We start from the raw sequence: 18,758 nt of genomic DNA, 5'->3' as shown, positions 1-18,758 counted from the left end.
TAAGAGAAACAATTTTGGACTGATTTTCAAGCAGGTCTTTAAACGGCTCTGTGCCTTGCCAGGCTCCACAACATCAATTATTCCTCGCCCGTGAGTGCGCCTGGGAGTCCTGCCGTCCCACCTCTCCCCCCCCCGCGCTCTGGTTAGGCTGAGGATGAATTTTCAATCAGCAAAACTATTAGTGAGAAGTGGAGACATCAAAGGAGCTCTCTCTCTCTCTCTGTGTCTCTCGCCATCTCTCCATCTCTCTCTCTCTCTCTCTCTCTCATTCCCCAGGCGTGGCGAGGAGCTGACAGCAACCATTTACCGCAACGCGGGCCGGGCTGGGCTGGCTTTTGCACGCTTGCCGTTTACACGCCTGTCGTTTTACACGCTCGTGGTTTGGTTTGCACACTCGGGGGTTTACACAAACGCAGGCGTGCTTTTACATGCAACAAGGGTTAGCATAGCCTGCGAGTGGCGTGTCAGTGCACGCGCTCGCTTTACGCGCCCGCACTTTTGCACGCCCGCTCGCGGTTTACACGCTGGCTGGGGATTTGCCTGCGATGACGGTAGAGATTGGCCGTCGGTGTCTCGAAATGGGGGGTGGTATGGTGAGCGAGGAAAGGGGGAGGGGTGGGGGTGCGGTTGACTGAATGGACTCCCTGTGTCCCCCGCGCCGATGGCCGGTAACGGTTGTGTTTGTTCGGAACAGGGCGAAGGCGAAGAAGGGGGTGAGCATCGTGGAGGTGAGGCCCAGCGACCCCGAGCAGTGGGACATCCAGCAGGAGTTGGGCAATGGGGGCAAACACCCCGTCTCCACCGTGATGTGCCGCAGGAAGCCGGGAGCCCCCCGCCAAGGGTAAGCCACCGGGAACCACGCCCTCACCGGCGCTGATCCCCCACCCCCGGGGGGGGGGGGGCTGAGGGGTGGGAAGGGGGTCGTGAAAATGCCACGTGTTATCATAAAGGCCAGATAACGTGGTGTGTGATGTGCTAATTGTCTGGTCGTTAACTGCCAACTATAACACCATTCCCACATGTACGTAACTCCCTCCCCACGCACATGCACACACATGATGATCTACTACTTCTTCCCCCCACCACCCCCCCATCCTACCCCACGTCCCTGGATACAAATTATGTTGGTGTGTGTGTGTGTGTCTGTGTGGTGGGGGGAGGGTTGTGTGTGGGGGAATGGGGTTCGGGGGACAGTTGGTGTGTTAAGACATTCAGAACTTTTAAGATCAGTAACGATTTTTAGTGTCGTTAATGATAATAATAATTGCAGAGAGGATGAATAAAACACTGGTTGTTAAACTGGGCCGAGCGCTCTGGGACGCTATCCTGCCTGAGGGACGCTATGTAACTGCGAGTTGTTGTTGTTGTTTTGGCGAGGGGTAGCAGTAGCGCAGTGCGGTCTGTGAGTGTCGGCGCCGGACCGTGTTACATGCGGTAATTAAATGCAACAGCGTGTTGTTGTGAAGAGGAGAACACGTCCGGGGCTGCCTGACATGTCGCCACATCACATCTGCCCATTAACAGCCAATTGTTTCCGAAAGGTTACAAGTAATTTAGGGCGATGTGCGTCGGGAGCTGTGTGTAACCCGGCCGTCACATTTGCTTCAATTTGTTTAGTTAAATCGGTGTCCGTCACACAGCCAAAGGCCAGTGTGTTGGTTTAGTGAATACTCCCTCTGTCTCTCTGTTTGTCTGTGTGTGTGGTGTCTGTCTGTGTCTCGCTCTGTGTGTGTGTGTGTGTGTGTCGTGTCTGTCTGTGTCGCTCTGTGTGTGTGTGTGTGTGTGTGTGTTTGGGGGGATATGACTTCCGAGGGAGGGGCAGCCAAAGAGGAGAACAAAGAAAATCAGGAAAGTTTATTGCAGCGATGAGGAGGAGGAGGATGATGAGGAGGAGGAGGATGAGGATGATGATGAGGAGGAAGATGACTTCATAGCGACGCGGGCACGGTGACACCACGCTGCGGGAGGAGCGCTGTTCTGCGCGCGGGTCGGGTTGCGGGTTGCCGTCCAATGGCCGTGAGATCGCGGCGCGAGCCGATCAATCAACCGCGCACCGACCGGAAAGCGGCCGGTGGGGGATTTTCGCCCAACGGCTCCGCCGCTCAACCGTCCCGGGCAGGCGGCCAGGCAGGGGCAGCGAGGGCTGAATACAGATGGATCCAGACACGGCGTGTCACACCGGGGTCCAGCGGCCATTAATCAAGGACTCGCTAATCTCACTTTTCTACACCTTGTATCAGCGAGTATCGATCCGAGCGAGAGACAGACAGTGATGAGAGACGTGCCCCCGGGGAAGGAGGGGGGTCATTACTCCGCACAAGCCGTACCCTCCGCTGTGTGTGGCTCCCCCCACACCCCCACCTCTCCTCTCCTCCCACCGCCTGTCTCTCTGTCAGACTCTCTCCCGCCTCTTCCCTGCTACTCCCGTTGGCGAGACGCGCGTCGGGAATTTGCCTGGGATTTTTTTATGGGATGGAACGCTTTTTATTTTCATTTAAACCGAAGCCCCCCGTCCCCCCGAGAGAGAGAGAGAGAGAGAGCGAGAGCGAGACAGAGAGACTGACTGAATGAGAGAGAGAGAGCGCGAGACTGACAGAGAGAGAGAGAGAGAGAGAAACTGACAAATAGAGAGAGAAAGAGAGAGAGCGCGCTGACAGAGAGAGAGAGAGAGAGAGTAGTGGGGGGGGCCAAGATTCTCCGTTCGCTTTTCGCACAGTCACTACACGTTGCAGTAATAGCCTGCAAAGCGCTGCGAGGAGTCCTGTGTTCACACGTCAGGGATGACATTGATGATTGTAATTATTTATACAATAATAATAATCATCAATGACACTACAAAGTAGGCAAAGGGGGTCAGGCGGTCGCTGACCCGCGGGAGGGAGGAGCAGCTGGTGTTGGGTTAGCCCGAGCCCTTCGCTGGCAGAGTGGCAGATGGGAGCACACAGCATGGCACAAGCTTCACGATAACGAGGTGCCAGGGCTGGCGAGGACTTCTGAAGGTGGAGATTGGATGGAGGTTTCGTGGAGTACTCTCTCTCTCCCTCTCTCTCTCTCTCTCTGTCTCTCCCCCCCACCCACCCGTCGTCACCCCCTCCCTCCTGCGTTGTGTGACCGCCTGTCCACACCGTCTCTTTCCCGTTGCGCCCTGGCGCCAGGTCAGCTTGCAAATCGCGCAGCGCGCACGCACTCCCCGGCGTGATGTCCATCCCGTCACACGCACACGCTCGCCGGAGAGATGTCAACCGGTTGCCTGGAAATAATAATAATAATCCTAACCCCTTGTGTTTGATACGGCGCCTTATCACGTCGTCGAGACGTCTCGAAGCTCTTCGCCTGATGTACGATTAGACCGACTGTATTTCGTGGGAGGGCGGAACGAGGCAGCCAATCGTGCACAGCGTCGTCCCCCACCTCCCACCCCCACACCCCTCTCTCCCCCTCCCCAGGATGTGCGGGGGCCGAGCCTCTTGTGAGTTCGGTGTCTCATTCACTTGGGTCGAGTTGTAGCCAGCAATACGTGTGGCGGGGGGGGGGGGGGGGACGTCAGCAGCAAGTCAGTCAGTCGCAGTGAGCTATAAACAGCCCAGGCTGTGATCGGCACTCTTACAATCTGCTGCGTACAAATACCAACCCGTCATCCTCCCCGGCACCTCTGTCACTGGCCTCCAGGCAGCAGCCTCGTTCGTCTCAGTCCATCTGGTCTCCCCGTCCCTCTCAGCGTGACTCACTGTCACGTCGCTGACCGGCAATCGCTAACCGTGCCGTCTGTTACCACCGGCCTGGGGTGTGGGGTGGGGGGGTGGTGGCGGGGTGTTGTTTGGTCAGCACCGGCTGTTCCTGATCACAGGCTGGCGTTAGAGCCGGCAGCCGAGTGCTGTGATCGCACGTGCGTCCCCCCGTGGCAAAGCGAGCGAGGGGACCCGGGTTCGATTCCCGGGCGGGGTGAAAGCTTAGGCGAGTTTCCTTACTCCACCCACACACGCCTCTGTTTATCTAGCGACAGCAAGGAACCCGGTTGTTAGTCGATCGGGGGATCGCTTTCCGGGGGGGTTACAATCCCTCAAAAATATATATATTTGGGGTTACTCAATCCACGACTGGTTGTGGGACATTGCAAAGAGCAATTGGCGTTTTACCCACAAGATACACTGATTTATTACCTGTGTGTGTGTGTGTGTGCGTGGGTGGGGGGGTGGGGGGTGGGGAAGGGAAGCGTGTGTGTGAGAGGCAGAAAAAGAGAGCGTGTATGAGACAGAGAGTGGGGGAGAGAGAGTATGTGCATGTGTGTATGAGAGAAAACGCGTAGGAAAGAGAGGGGGCGAGAGCGTGCTTGCGTGAGAATGACTGTGTGTGACAGAGAGAGAGAGCGCACGTCTGGTCTTTCACACCTCGTGTAAATGTTAATTGAACGCATTACAAATGAGAGTGAGCTCACAGCCTTTGTTTGGAGTTTGGGCGGGGGGAGAGATGGTGGCTGGGCTCATTAATGCTCTGCTGCTATTCAGGAGGTAAAGACCGTTCACTCGCTCATACGCAGAGGAAGAGCGAGAGATGGTGAATTGGGGGCTGTGGTTTGCCCGAGAGCCTTGGAAATGTGATTACTTTCAAAACACATTCTTAGTAAAATAACTACCTGGTCCCAGACGTACTTAGTATTCACGTTATTTATTCTGTGAGTTACATCTGTGGCTCGGGAGGCGTGGGGAGCAGCGAGCACAAGAGCTGCTGCGAGACGGGCTTTCATCCTGATTTAAAGTCTGCGGCCGTGCTCGGCAAAAGTCATTTTTCTTACCTTTCCCCCTCCCTCCTCGCCCGCGCTCTCCTCTGCCCCAACCCCCTCTCCCCTGAGGCTCGGTGGGTGGGGGGGGGGAAGGGGGGAGGATGGGGCGGGGGGGCAGAGACGGAGTGAGATGAGGTGAGAGGTGCAGGGCTGACTCACGCCTAATTGGGCGCATGGACGCACAGCCGAGCACGACGGGGATCACCGTGTTTGGACAAAGATTTGACGGTGACTTTACGGCTGACTTTACAGCGCATGGCCTGGATTAACTTTAAACAGCGGTTACAGATGACTGTTGTTCGGGGATTTAAGGCGCAAAGTACTGAGGAATCTTAACCCTGGCCGCGACTGTCCTGAGGTCTCTCAGATCTTAAGGTGAACTCAAATCCGTGCTAATGAGCGCTGTGAAAGTCTTGAGCATTAATCTGTCAGAGAGAGAGAGAGAGAGATCCAAGTTTCATCTCGTGCGTTTCGGTGGGGAAAGCACTTTGGCACATTTAATCTCACCCTCTGGATTAGCAGGTTGTGGGTTCCAGCCCCATTATCAGGAACGTGATGAGCAAATACCTGCCTAATCGATTAACGCATCGCTTTCCAGGGGCTAATAATCCCCCCAAAATAATCCCGTCCGCCTTCTTCAACCGTCCGTCGCCTCTAACACCTTTAACGGCACGGGTGCAGTTATTAATGTTCACGTTGACAGCGATCCCGGGAGAGAGGCGACAGACTGTCAGCCTCGGACCTCCGCTCCCTGTCGCTCGGGGCGTCTCAGCAGCAGCTTTCATCTGCGAAAGCCAATCAGTCTGATTGGAAGCCGGGAATCTCCCCGGAAATTTGTCAGCCTTCCCTGCTCGCACTGACCTGGCCGTGGTGAAGGAATCGGCAATTATTTTGCTGGGTTGGGGGCTGGGGGTTGGGGGCTGGGTTTGTGGTTGGGCTGGGGTGGGGGTGGGGGTTGGGGCTGGTGGGGCGGGTTGGGTTGGGTTGGTCCAGTGGGCTCTCTCCTCTGGAGATAATGTAGTCGTGTTCGTTAGTGCGAAGTTCTTGCTGTGTACTGACTGGCGTGTGACTGGGGTCTGACGCAGGCAGTGACAGAAGGCCGACAGGAGTGAGATCTCTCTCTTGTCAGTCGCCAGTAGTAGTCACGGGGGTGGTGGGGGGGCGGGGGGGGGGGGGGGGGGGGGGCTGACTGCTACTCACGTTCCTGTGAGTGTCTTCGTTAACCCACCCAACTCGGCACACTCAACCAGACTGGCTCCAGGTGCCTCCGCCTCTCACACTCACCCCCCCCACCCCACCACCACCCCCAACGTCCCGTCCCCCACATAAGAACACAGGAATAGGCCATTCAGCCCCTCGAGCCCGTTCTGCCATTCTATAAAATCATAGCTGATCTGAACCTCAACTCCAAATACCCACCTTTGTCCCGTACCCCTTGATACCCTGACCTAACAAAAATCTATCCACCTCATATGGGGATGATGATGATAATAATAATCATCCTTGCATTTGGTACAGCGCCTTATCATGTCGCTGAGACGTCTCAAAGCGCTTCACGGAATATACCGTAAAGCGAATTGTATTTTGGGGGCGAAATGCGGCAGCCAATTGTGCAAAGCGTCCCACAAACAGCCGTGGATTTTTTGGGGGGAGGAGGGATTATTATTACTTACTGCCGGGTAAACAGATGCACCGTCACTCAGATGAGATGTTAAATAAACCCAAGTCTCTGTCTGTGACCTGTTCTGTAAAGTGTTTCGGAACGATTTCCCCCAATCCTGTCGGATGCTCCGTGGGGGAGGGGAGGGGTTTGAGGAGGGGGGCGGGTCGCAGATTAATCCCCTTCTTATTTAAGTCTCGCCTTTCCTGTGTATTTAATTAATAAGCCATTACGGAAAGCGTAAATAGAATTGTTAGGCTGTTGAAGGTGACGTATTAATGGATTACTCGGATCCAGTCTGTTTGTAGATGGTAATTACATCTCATTTACATAATTGGATATTTTCTTTAAAGGAAAGATGTCCTCAGTCCTTGGAAATCAGAGTAATTATGAATGTAATTAACATTCATTAAAAGGGCAGAGTGTGATGCTGCTGGTGTGTGTGTGTGTGTGGGGGGGGGAGCGGGGGAGGGAGCTCTGCGTTGTCAGAGATGCCGTTCGTCGGATGAGATGTCAAACCAAATTCCCCCCCCCCCCCCCCCCACCTCGCCCTGTACAGTTGAACGTTAAAGATATTCCGATATCGGTTGGTCACTTCAAGGCGAGACGTGGCTGTGCGCTTTGAGACATCTCAAAAATGTGATGAGGGCGCTGTGTCAAACCTTGCTCGATTAAGCGCTGGCGGTGTTGTGAGTATTTGGCTGGTTTCAAGCGTTCCCACCCACCCGCCACCTCCCCACCATCTTTGCCCCTTTTCCGCCTTCCCGGGAGGACGTTCCAAGGCATTGGACAATCAGGAATTTGGATCCGAGCTGATGGGGAGGTGGGGGGCAGTAATTATGTCTCCCAAAAAAATGAATGGTCGCTCAATCCACGGTGTGTGTGTGCGCGTGCGTGCGTAAGACATCTCCTCTGGTCTCCCCGCAGGATGACCGTGACCCCCTACGAGATCATGCAGATGGATTTCCAGATGGACAACTTCAGCAGCCTCTCGGTCACTCGCCGCATCCTGTGGCAGGTGGAATATCCCGGCAGCGGCGGCGCCCAGACCGACCCCGAGAAAGCCGTGTCCGAGCTGCTGGTCAGCCAGCGAGACGTCAGCCGCATCGTGCCCCTCGCCATGGTGAGTCCCCGTCTCCACGCCTTCCCCTCCCACCGTTCCGCCCATCCTGTTGAATCGTGGCTGATCTGTATCTCGACTCGAGAGGTGAGAGAGCGGTAAACGCGTGGAACAGGCTCCCTCGGGGAGACGGCCAAAGCAAAAAAAAGAATGTCATTTGTTTCCAGAACAAATCGGGTAGATAGATTTGTGCCAGAAAATAGTATCTCGGGGACACAGTACACAGTTTGGGTCAAACGACTGCCAGGATGGTGGAAGGCGAACTTGATGGACCTCGGTTTCTTTAGCCGAGCAAATTCTTACGTTCTTATTGGCTCCAAATATCCGCCCTTTTCCCCCGTAATCCTCTGATACCCTGACCTAATAGAAATCTATCCACCTCGGTAAATTTGAATGGATCCAGCGTCCACAGTCTTTTGGTGGAGAGGGAGAGAGAGAGTGAGTTCCAGCGGGTCCATCAGTGAGGAGGGAGAGTGTGCAAGGTACTAGCGATGGAGTTATTAAAAGAAGTCACGGCCACTTAAATCTCTGTACAGCTTTTCCCGATAATCGGATTACGGGAAGCAACAAAACACGGAGATTACCAAACATGCAGCGATCAATGTCAGGATCAGATTGCTTTTTCGGAGGCTCCCCGCGATTGATGTGAACATCAGTTCGCTGGTAATCTCTTGCCCGAGGATTACAGTGCTGGCGGCAACTGCGAGATTTGCGAGGAGCAATCTTCCGACGGGTGGAAGTTTTGGCGGAAATAACTCAGGATTCGGCAGCGAGACCCGCTTACTTTCTAGGTCGTTTAGCTGATTCATCGTGGGTACGATTCCCAAGTATTATTCCTTTTTTGTTTGCTCCTGAGGCTGGCATAGGGAATCTGTAGAGAGAGAGTGCAAGTCCCAAGAGGAAACTGCCTATTTGCTCTTCCGAGTGCCCTCCCCCACCGCCCCCCCACCCCCGAGCAGATTTACATTGAGGAGTGCCCATAGTGTACCCGGGTTCGATTCCCCGGGCGGGACGGAACCGTAGGCAAGTTTCCTTCCTCCAGGCGCACACAGAGGCCTCTGTTTCGCTAGCAGTAAAGTAGGAACCTGGTTGATAGTCGACTGGTGGGTCGCTTTCCGGGGGTAATGATCCCTCCCCCATAAACGGTGGTCGCTCAATCCGCGAGTGTTTGTGGGACACCGCCGTGCACAAACTGGCTGCCGCGTTTCGCCCGCGAAATAGGCGGTCAGTCCACGGTGCGGGTTATTCCTGTGAAGCGCTTTGAGACGTCTCAACGACCCGATGAGGCTCGGCATCAAATGCGAGGACGTGTTGTTATTGCTTTAGACGCACGGTCCCTGATTAAGAAACCTGTCGCAGAAATGTCGCAAAATCGGTGATTTACAGATCAACGAATAGAAGTGTGTGCGGGCTGGGGGAGCGGAGTGAAATGTTTTATGGTCTAAAATTAAAATTGCAGACAATTAAATAGCACAAAAGGCATAATTAAACACAACATTTACAGGTGATTAATAATTACACTCAACCGTGTTCACCTTCCAACTCCTCCAACTCCCCCAGACACGCACGTGACAGCAGACCTCTCCGCTTTCTTAATTAGTCCTAATTTTAGGCGTTGGAGTTCCATTGATCTTCTCGTCCCCCCTGACCCCCCCACCCCCTCCCCCACACTCCACCCGCTGACGGAATCAGCTTCCATCAATCCCACCCGGCATTAGGTGATCGATTGCTTCCATGTTGCTCGTGAAGCGTGACTGCTCGAGCGCGCCACGGTCACGTTCAGCTTGGAGGCTCCCGTCGCGCCATTGACACAACTGTGCCGATCAGCTGATTATTCCCCCGAGGGCCTGTTGTCCGCCCAAACTCCCCCCGCCCCCTCACATCTCCCGTCCTGTTTCATTGCCTCTTCCCCCTCCCCATCTCGGGTCATCTCGTTCCCCTCCCTCCCCCCGGCCCCAGGGTCCAGGCACTGATAGCCCCCACCCCCTCCCACTCCGTGACCTCCTGTGTTGGGAACCCATGTGCGTGCGTGCGTGTGTGTGTGTTTGGAGAGGTCCAGGAGATGGTGAGAAGCAATTATTTGGAATTACATCCACCTCCTCAGCACACTCATGGCTAATGGCAGCTGTATATTTGGGGTTGTACTGCCAGCATTCATTCCCTCCCTCCCTCGCTCGCTCGCGCGCTCCCGCAGCTTTGTTCACAAAGGTGTGTGTGGGCAGGTGTGAAGCTGAGACCACATGCTGCTTTGTTGTGTTGTTCAGTGAGGTTGACCTGCTTTCTCCGCAGAGGAGGCTGTGTCACTCCGGGCGGGCGGGAGATTCCTCTCTCGTCCTTCCCCCCCCCCCCCCCCAACCCCTCCTGCCCCTTCCCCTGCGCAGGCTCTGAGCTGGAAAATTTTGCCCCCCACACAACACACAGTCGCTGCCTTTTGCAGTACACCTTGTCAAGCGCTTTGAGACTTCTCGATGACGCTATCAGGCGCTGCACAAAATGCAAGGATTATTATAATACTTTACGTCAGAGTGGCGAGGGGTGGGGCGGGGGGGAGGGGTTTCGCCCAGTCAGGCGATGTTTAAAAGTCGGGCTGGGGTTCCCGAGTGGGTGTGCACGTGTATGTGTGTGTGTATGTGTGTGCGTGTGTGATACGGACAGACAGACAGCGGTGGGATGACTGGGGCTGACTATCCCTCGCTCCCGGATAGGAGAGAGCGAGGGAGAGGGAAAGCGAGCGAGTGAGTGGTTCTGGGGCGGCTGAGGAGAGATAATTGAATAAAAAGAAGCAGCTGTTTTGATCAGCGCAGGCGGGTCTGGGCCAGGGGATTACTGAGGCCGCCCGGGATGGATGGAGGGATGGAAGGAGAAAGCTTCCCGTGTTGACTGACCAGCAACGATCCAGCCAGAATCCTCAGCCTTTTGGCCGGAGCCTGACTCGGCACTTGATAAAAGCTCTCTGCTTCTGATGCCTTAAGCCGAGCGGATATTAAGAGATAAACGTTAGTCATTTGACGGTCAGCTGTGTGCCAGGGAGCATCCTGTTTGCTGGTAGCATGCGTGCCCACGTGTTAATACGCGTGAACGTGTCAGGATCTGGTACAGGCAGTTCAACAACCTGTTAAGAAACAGGCACGAGTCTGGGTGAGAAAGCAAGAGCCCGAGGGCAGACTGTTTGTGGGGACACTGCTGTGCGCAAACTGGCGGTTCGCCCACAATATACGCAGTCCATCCACTTTACGGTAAATCCTGTGGATCGCTTTCAAAGACTCAACGACCTGATGAGGTGCTGTGTCTAATGCAAGGGTTATTAATTGATAATAATCCTCGCCTTTGATAACCAGACGTCTCAGAGCGCTTCACAGAATATACCGTAGAGTGACTCGACTGTATTTTTGTGGGCGAAATGTGGGAGCCAATTGCTCACAGCAGCGTCCCACACACAGTTGGGTATTGAGTGACCAAATTATTATTATTTTGGTGGGGGGCATTATTGCCTCCGAAAAGCGATCCGCCAATCGACTAACGACCGGGTTACTACTTACTGCTAGAAAAAAAATAGAGGCGTGTGGAGTAAGGAAACTTGCCTAAGGTGTTGCCACGGCCAGGAATCGAACCTGGGTTCTCTCGCTTGCGAGGCGAGGGCACTGTCCACTTCACTACAGGACGGACCAGACTCTTTACAGTAAACCCCGTGAAGCGCTCTGAGACGTCTCGACGATGTGATAAGGTGCTGTAAGAAATGCAAGGATTATTATTAAGACGAGAGGGGCCGAGCCTCGGGGAGGGGACGGGGAGTAAAGACCCCCGAGTTCGTGCCCGCTGTCTGATCTCTCCTGACTGCCCGGGAGGCAATGCTTTAATAGCTACAATTTTTCCCCCGCGCATTGCTCAGCCTCTCCTCTTAACACTCTTGCATAATTTATCAGAACACAAAGTACATGTCAGTCGGAATAACTCCACACGACTGAAAGCTTTGCCTCCAGCAGCCGGCACTCGCTGGGAGAGACGCTTTCACTTACACTGCTTAGGGGCTCTCAGGCTATTCCCCCAGCCTTACACTGCATCTCCCCCCCTGCATCCCCCCCCCCTCGACTCCCCCCACATCACCCCCATCGCTGACTCCCCCCGCTTCGTGTGTTTAACATTTATCAGTAACAGAGACTTCATGTTTGTCTCTCTCTCTCTCTCTCTCCATCTCCAGCTCTCTCTCTCTCTCTCTCTCTCCATTTCTGTCCATCTCACTGCTGTACGCAATTGGCTGCCGGGTTTCGCCCACAAAATATAAAGTCACTACACTCTACAGTGTATCCTGTGAAGCGCTTTGAGACGTCTCAACGATGTGATAAGGCGCTGTATTCAAATGCAAGGATTATTATTATAATATTACAGCCTCTGATAATCCAGCCCCGGTGGGGGGGCGGGGGGGGGGAAGAGTAAGGGTTGAGTTTCTGTGTGAACGGTTGGGGGAGAGGGGTAAACAGAGCTGAAGATGACAGCAAGCGCTACCAGGTTGCTTCACGATGTCAAACTATCAATGTGTTAAGTCGGGTTATTTTTATTAAATTTAATATGTAGCTTATCACAGCTCCTGGCTCCAGCCAGCAGTGAGACTTCCACTTGACTGGCTCCTCTTTGTAATGAAGTCTAATCGGCTTTAGGATTTAATTAAACAGCTGTCGCCCTGGCCTGGCCTGGCTCAGGGAGGCTGAATGGGGTTGTAAATCACTGCTGATTTAGGGGCTGGGAATCTCTGTTCCTCCTATCGCTGGGTCAGACACTGTGATGGGAACCCTGGGGAAATGTGTGTCTATATATATATATACTGTATGTAGAATTTGGTCACTCAATTCACGACTTTGTGGGACACTGCCATGCTCAATTGGCTGCCGCGTGTCGCCCACAAAACACACAGTTACCACACTTTACAGTGTATCTTGTGAAGAGACATCTCAACGAAGTGATAAGGCGCTGTGTCAAATGCAATGACCATGAGTGGGATGGGAACGTGGGGAAATGGGATGGGAACGTGGGGAAAAGCCTCTCCGACACTGCTCCCAGCCTGGTTTCCGAGAGCTTCTGTTCAGGAATTTCTTTTCTAAGTGAGTGTGGCTATTCCCCACTTACAGTCTCTTTCTCTCTCCTCTCCCCCTCCACCCCTTTCTCCCTCTCCCTCGAAGCATAAATCGAAAATCGAAGCATATCCCATTAAGCGAAGGGTCTCTCGCTGGCCTCTTCATTTCCCCCTTTCAGTCTGTTCTGTTCTTTCTCTCTCTCTCCCTCTCCTTTCCCTCTCTCTCTCTCTCTCTCCCACTCCCTCTTACCCCCCTCTCCCTCTCCGTCTCTCTCTCTCTCTCTCTCTCTCTCTCCCTCTCTCTGTGTGTGTCTTGGCCCTGGTGGAATCTACATGCTAATTGTGGGATGAAGGGAAAGTGCTGGAGGCAGGGATTATAGCCTCTACAACATCCGTCTTCCGCTAGTTAGATTAAACCACAAAAAGTTAATTACATTCCCTTCAGGATCTCACTGTGCCAACTTGTGGGAAAATCCTCCTCACTATTTTATTTGATCTTTTGCGTTCCCTCCTTTCCTTTATTCCAAGTTTAATGCTCCCTCCCCCCCCGCTCCCTCTCACACACTCTCTCTTTCCTCCTCTCCCTCACACTCACTCTCTCTTCTCTCCCTTAGTCACTCCCAACTCTCTTCCCCCCCCTTCCTCAGCTCTCTCCCTACCTCCCCCCTTCCCTCCCTCTCTCTCCCCCATCCCCCTCCTCCCTCTCTCTTTCCCCCCCACCGCCTCCCTCGTGATCACTCTCTCCTCTCCTTCATGCCCACTCTCTTTCCCCCGCCCTCGCTCTCTCTAATTCTCCCTCAAGCCCCGCCATCTCTCTCTTTCTCTCACTCCCCCTCACTCCGCGAGTATCACTCTGGGAGCCTCTGGTGTTGGGTTTAATGAGACCACATCAGTCAAAGGAGCCACTAACGTCACAATAAACCCCAAGCGAGTAACCGAGAGCTCAGTCTGAGCGAGCGAGCGAGCGAGAGCGCTGGGCGTGTGTGAGGATGTGACATAGCGACAGATCAGCCATTAATCACCTTCATTTCTGGCATGAAGTCACGTGTAACTTTCCGTTGATGGAATTCATTAAAACGCGGGGATGGCAAGTGGTGCGGGGAGAGGGGGCGGGGAGGGGGGAGCTCAAAGCATCTGAACTTGATGCTGAAAATAAATCTTTCTGGTAATATTTCTTCCTGCTCTGGTTTTCGTGAAGGTCGTGAGCTGTTGTAACCTTTCACATCAGACAGTTGTATTGCGCTCGTTCGTGCATCGTAACAAAGCGAGCGGGTGAGGGAGCAAAGAGTGGGGGGATGTGTAGGGGGAGGTGTGCGGGTGGGGGGGAGGGGTGTGTTTGGGGGGGGGAAACGAGGTGTGTGTGTGTGTGTGGGGGGAGAGGTCGGGGGGAGATGTGTGTGTGTGTGGGGGGGTGGGGGGTGGTGCAGTTCCAAGGTCCCAGCATGAGACCTCGGAGAGGCGTTTGTATTATTATTAAACACTATGTGGGGGGTGGGGAGACCAACGCTCTCTCCCCCCACCCCCCCCCCCAACACCACATCTTAACACTTACACCTCGCTAGTCCTGGCTGCTATACGGTCACTGATTTTAATTATTAACAGAACTGGGGGAGGGGGGGTGGGATTTGTAACAAGCTGCTGGCCAAGAGTCTCTGGGTCATTAATAAAATAAGTGGTGGGGGGGGGTTTAAGGAATGTCTGGCCTCAGCGTGTGCGGAATTGATTCCCACGAGCGCCTAACGAGACCCCCATCGGCAGAGTCGTTCGAAAGGAAAGGGCGGTGGAGGGAAGAGGGCCAACTCCAGGGGAGGGAGAATGGGGCGGTTAAACAGGACTGAAAAGATAATAAAACATTACAATAATTAATCCTTGCATTTGACCCAGTGCCTTATCGCGTCATCGGGACGTCTTAAAGCGCTTCACAGGATACGGTGTAAAGCGCAGTGTCTGTGCGCCTGTGTATTTTGTGGCCGAAACGCCAATTGGTGGACAGAAACAGCGACAAGCCTGCAAACAACCGTGATGTGAATGTGCGATTTTATTTGTGTGTGTGTGTGTGTGTGAAGGTGGGGGTTTTGACAGCCAGGACACAGGTTGTGGTGGGGCGGAGGGGGTGGGGGGGGGAGAGAGAGAGCTTTCGAGCTGAGCGCACAAGCAGGGAAAGGTCAGGGGAAAGAGCTGTAATTTGGTACAACGTTAAGTGAGAGGATGGGTGTGTTTCACTGGGTGAGATGATGGTCGACCTTGCTTGCTGGTCTGTCTGCGGATCCTGCATGTAATCACTCACCCGCTGTGTTACTGCAGCTCCTCCTAACGCAGGTCACGTTACACTAACGGGGGGTCAACACATTGTCTGCATTGTCGGTTAGGACAAGGGGTGAGGGAGCAAGGGGAGAGGGGCTCCAGCCTCCTGACTCCGTAGTGAGAGTGTGACCGACTGAACCAAAGGCTGACACCGACCGCTTGTTAAATCTGCCTTAGGTTCAACCAGCCTCCCTGACGTCCGCTGATCTGGTCAATAATTATCCACTGGGGGAAAGAAATCCTTCTTGGTCAGTGTGAAGGCAATGTCAGGGGTTAATCTCTCTCTCCCTCTCTCTCTTTCCCTCTCTCTCTCTCTCTCTCTCTCTCTGCTTGCATTATTGTTAGAGTCCCATGGCTAGTACTAGTTAGAACACTCGCCTCGCAAACGAGAGAGCCCGGGTTCGATTCCAGGCCAGGACAGAAGCTTAGGCTAATTTCCTTACTCCGCCCACACGTCTCTGTAAGTAGGAACCCGGTTGCTAGTCGATCGGTGGATCACTTTCCAGGGATAATAATCCCTCCTAAATAAATAGATAAATAAATAATAATTTTTGGTCACTCATTCCACAACTGTTTGGGGAGTGGGACTAGTTGGGTAGCTCTTTCAGCGCGCCGGCACGACAGGCTGAATAGTCTCCTCCCGTGCCTCTTAAGATTCTGTGATTGTATAACCTTTGCCGGTGTGTTTATTTCACAGCACACGGAGATCGTGAACACGGCTATCCTGACGGGGAAGACAGTGGCGGTGCCGGTGAAGGTGCTGGTGGTGGAGGAAGACAGCACAGTGACCGATGTCTCCGAGCTCGTAGCCTGTAAATCCTCGTCCGACGATGTACTGAAGGTAGGTCCTCGGCGAATACACCCAGCTGTTCCCCATCCACCGGGATTAACGTGTCCACCCCAGCCTGGCTAGCGGCTGGTGGCATTCCATTCCCTTCCGGCCGCTCCCGAGTTGGTTAGTGAAGCTGGAATTCTGCTAACTGGACGGCTGATAATAATAATAATCCTTGCGTTTGATACAGCGCCTCATCACGTCTTCGAGACGTCTCAAAGCGCTTCACAGAATCTACTGTGGGCGAAACGCGGCAGCCAATTGCGCGCAGCAGCGTCCTCACACACAGCCGTGGATTGAAGTGACCAAATTATTATTATTTATTATTTCATTTATTTTGAAGTGATTATCACCCCCGGCAAAGCGATCCACCAATCGCCGAACACCCGGGTCTCCCAGTTACTTGCTGGGAGGTAAACAGAGGCGCGGGATTGCTTTGGAAAAGGGAATGACCATTGTAAAGAGGTGTCGGGTGTGTATGGGGGCGTTGTAGGGTGTGGGATGGGGGGTTCAGTGTGCTGTGGATGCTGAGGTGGATAGATGTTTGGTAGGTCAGGGTATCGAGGGTATGAGGTAAATGGAGTTGAGGTACAGATCAGCTCATCCTGTGTCTATGTTTCTGGGACCTTATTATGACCGTTTCATGCGGCTGGATTATTGCCCGGGTCAGCTGCACTGCGTGGAATATACCATCCTGACACTCAGCAGGTTTGACTCAGACAGACCAAGCGAGCACCCCCCCAAAACAATATCACACAGCGGGTGGGGGTGGGGGGGCAGTGGGGGGGTGGGGGGAGAGGGATGTGGGGTGGGGAGAAATAATAATAATAATAATAATCCTTGCATTTGATATAGCGCTTTTCACGTCTTCCAGACGTCTCAAAGCGCTTCACAGAATATACTGTAAATTAAATTGACTGTATATTTGTGGGCGAACGCGGCAGCCAATTGCGCACAGCAATGTCCCACAAACAGTCGTGGATTGAAAATGACCAATTTATTATTGTTTTTGGTTTTGGAGGGATTATTATTAGGCTCTGTGTGGAGTGAGGAAACTTACCCAAGGTTTCGCCCTCTGCCTGGAATTGAACCCAGGGGTCTCGCTTGCAAAGTGAGTGCTCTAACCACTGAGCTACAGGACTCCACAAATGGTTGTGTGAGAATCATAGACTGGTTAAGATTTCCTCTTGGATTGTACGCGTGGACTTAGCGTGCACAGCTGGACTGTGTACACGTGGGGTTAATGGGGTAATTACAGAATAAATAAGCGGGCGTCACAGGCCTGTTGGCAGACCAGCTCCTCACACGGCTTATCCGTGGATTAGCTTGATCACTGAGCGATGTGTGATATGAATTTGATCACACGGTGTCATAACACACTGCAGCAATCTCTCGTCTGTCATAAATCAGCTGCATTCCAGCGCCACTCTGTCCTGTATGTATGTAGACACTGTCTGCAACACTGAGGTGTGCTGTAAACGCCTGTGTGTGTGGTGTGTGTGTTGTGTGGCATGTGTGCGTGTGTGTGTGTACACAACGCCTGTTTGTACGTTTTTCCCAATATCTCTAGATTGTCTTGTGTGGATTTGTGCATTGTGTTAATAGACAGCGAGAAAGTCAGAGAGAGAGCGAGAGAAAGAGAGAGAACGTCATAGAGAGTCATATATATCAATATATCGCGGCAGAGTGAGAGTAAAAGTCATAGAGACAGAGTGTTTTTTATATATATATATATATTTATAGAGCGAGAGAGAGAGAGTGTGAAAGTCATAGAGAGATGAAGAGAAAGTCATTGAGAGCGAGAGAAAGTCAGGAAGAGTGTCATAGATGATGGGGGAGAGAGAGAGAGCAGGGGAATGGGGGTTAGCGGAGAGAGCTCCAGTGTGTGGGGCGGGGGGTGGGGGTGTGTTGTGGGGGGGTGGTGGACGCGAGCACCAGCACAGACACGACAAGGCTATTGTAAACATAGGAAGAAGCTTCCACCAAAATGAAATGTAAGCATTCAGGTTATATCGAGGGGCGTCGGGAGAAGAGAGGCACCTATTGGCTTAACGTTCTCGCCTCTGGAGTGTAAGATCACACATGTTCCCGTCTGCCCTGAGAGCAGGAAAACTCCTGTGGTTCCCACGTGGGGCCCCAGCTGTGTAATACCTGCTCACAGCCCAGCTGACACCCGCTCGCACTGACTCAATCGCTCTCAGTTCAGCTCTTCACATCAACACCAGCTGCCTGGTAAAGCCGTGGCTGAGCCACGGAACCTCCTATCCAGCCTACATTCAGTTGCCTGACAGCGAGAGACCGTAAGGAGCTGTGGGGATGAGATCATGTCAGAGAGCGCGTGAGAGATATTCTCGATGAACTCTCTCTCTCTCTCTCTGAGAACGTCTCACCCGAATGGCGATTCAGAGATACACCAGCTATCATCACACCAGCACACCACTGGTGGAGAGGAGGTGACTGAGACCCTTTGGTCAGAACAAGGACCCCCCCTCTCTCTCTCTCTCTCTCTCTCACACACAGACGCAGTTTCCCATCACAGAGTCAAGTCGCTTCTTGGCTGAGTTTCAGAGTCCTGACCTCAGACAACTGTTCCAATTATTGCCCCCACACACACACCACACAAACTGCGGCCCTCCGACGATGAGAGTATAGTCATGCGTTTCCTTTCTTAATCCCATCGAGTATCTCACAGAGTATCCACACGGTTTCTCTCGCTGAGAATATCTCCTTGCATTCCCTCCCTCTCTCTCGCTCTCCGTGTAAAGCCTGAAGAGCCCAGGGCTCGCGTGTGCCCTCAAGCGAATGCCCCTGTGGGACAGAAAGCCACAGAAGGCAACTCGTGGGCATTAGCCTCCTTTACTTGCTAGTTATGTCTCGTCAATTGTCGGCCTCCTGTAATGGAACTAATTGCTGTAACAATAGCGGAGTGCGCGCTGGGGGTGAGGTTGGGTGGGGGGGGGGGGGAGAGAGAGAGAGGGGCACCAGGTGCCTTGA

At 53.4% G+C, this 18,758-nt stretch overlaps 1 protein-coding gene across 1 annotated transcript in view; it reads left to right on the top strand.

The window, feature by feature from the left end:
- The window catches only part of si:dkeyp-14d3.1 (transmembrane protein 132C), a 76,529-nt gene that overhangs the window by 16,109 nt on the left and 41,662 nt on the right, over positions 1 to 18,758 (top strand). Inside the window, exons 3-5 of the mRNA XM_042337370.1 lie at positions 695 to 841; positions 7,368 to 7,563; positions 15,630 to 15,773. Of these exons, the coding sequence (XP_042193304.1) occupies positions 695 to 841; positions 7,368 to 7,563; positions 15,630 to 15,773 (487 nt within the window). The remainder of the gene's footprint in view (positions 1 to 694; positions 842 to 7,367; positions 7,564 to 15,629; positions 15,774 to 18,758) is intronic.

This window comes from Callorhinchus milii, unplaced genomic scaffold (genome assembly GCF_018977255.1).
Source record: "Callorhinchus milii isolate IMCB2004 unplaced genomic scaffold, IMCB_Cmil_1.0 Scaffold8, whole genome shotgun sequence".
NCBI classification, from domain to species: domain Eukaryota; kingdom Metazoa; phylum Chordata; class Chondrichthyes; order Chimaeriformes; family Callorhinchidae; genus Callorhinchus; species Callorhinchus milii.
The sequence above is the reverse complement of the archived record's forward strand: the minus strand, read 5'-3'. Positions and strand labels throughout refer to the sequence as shown.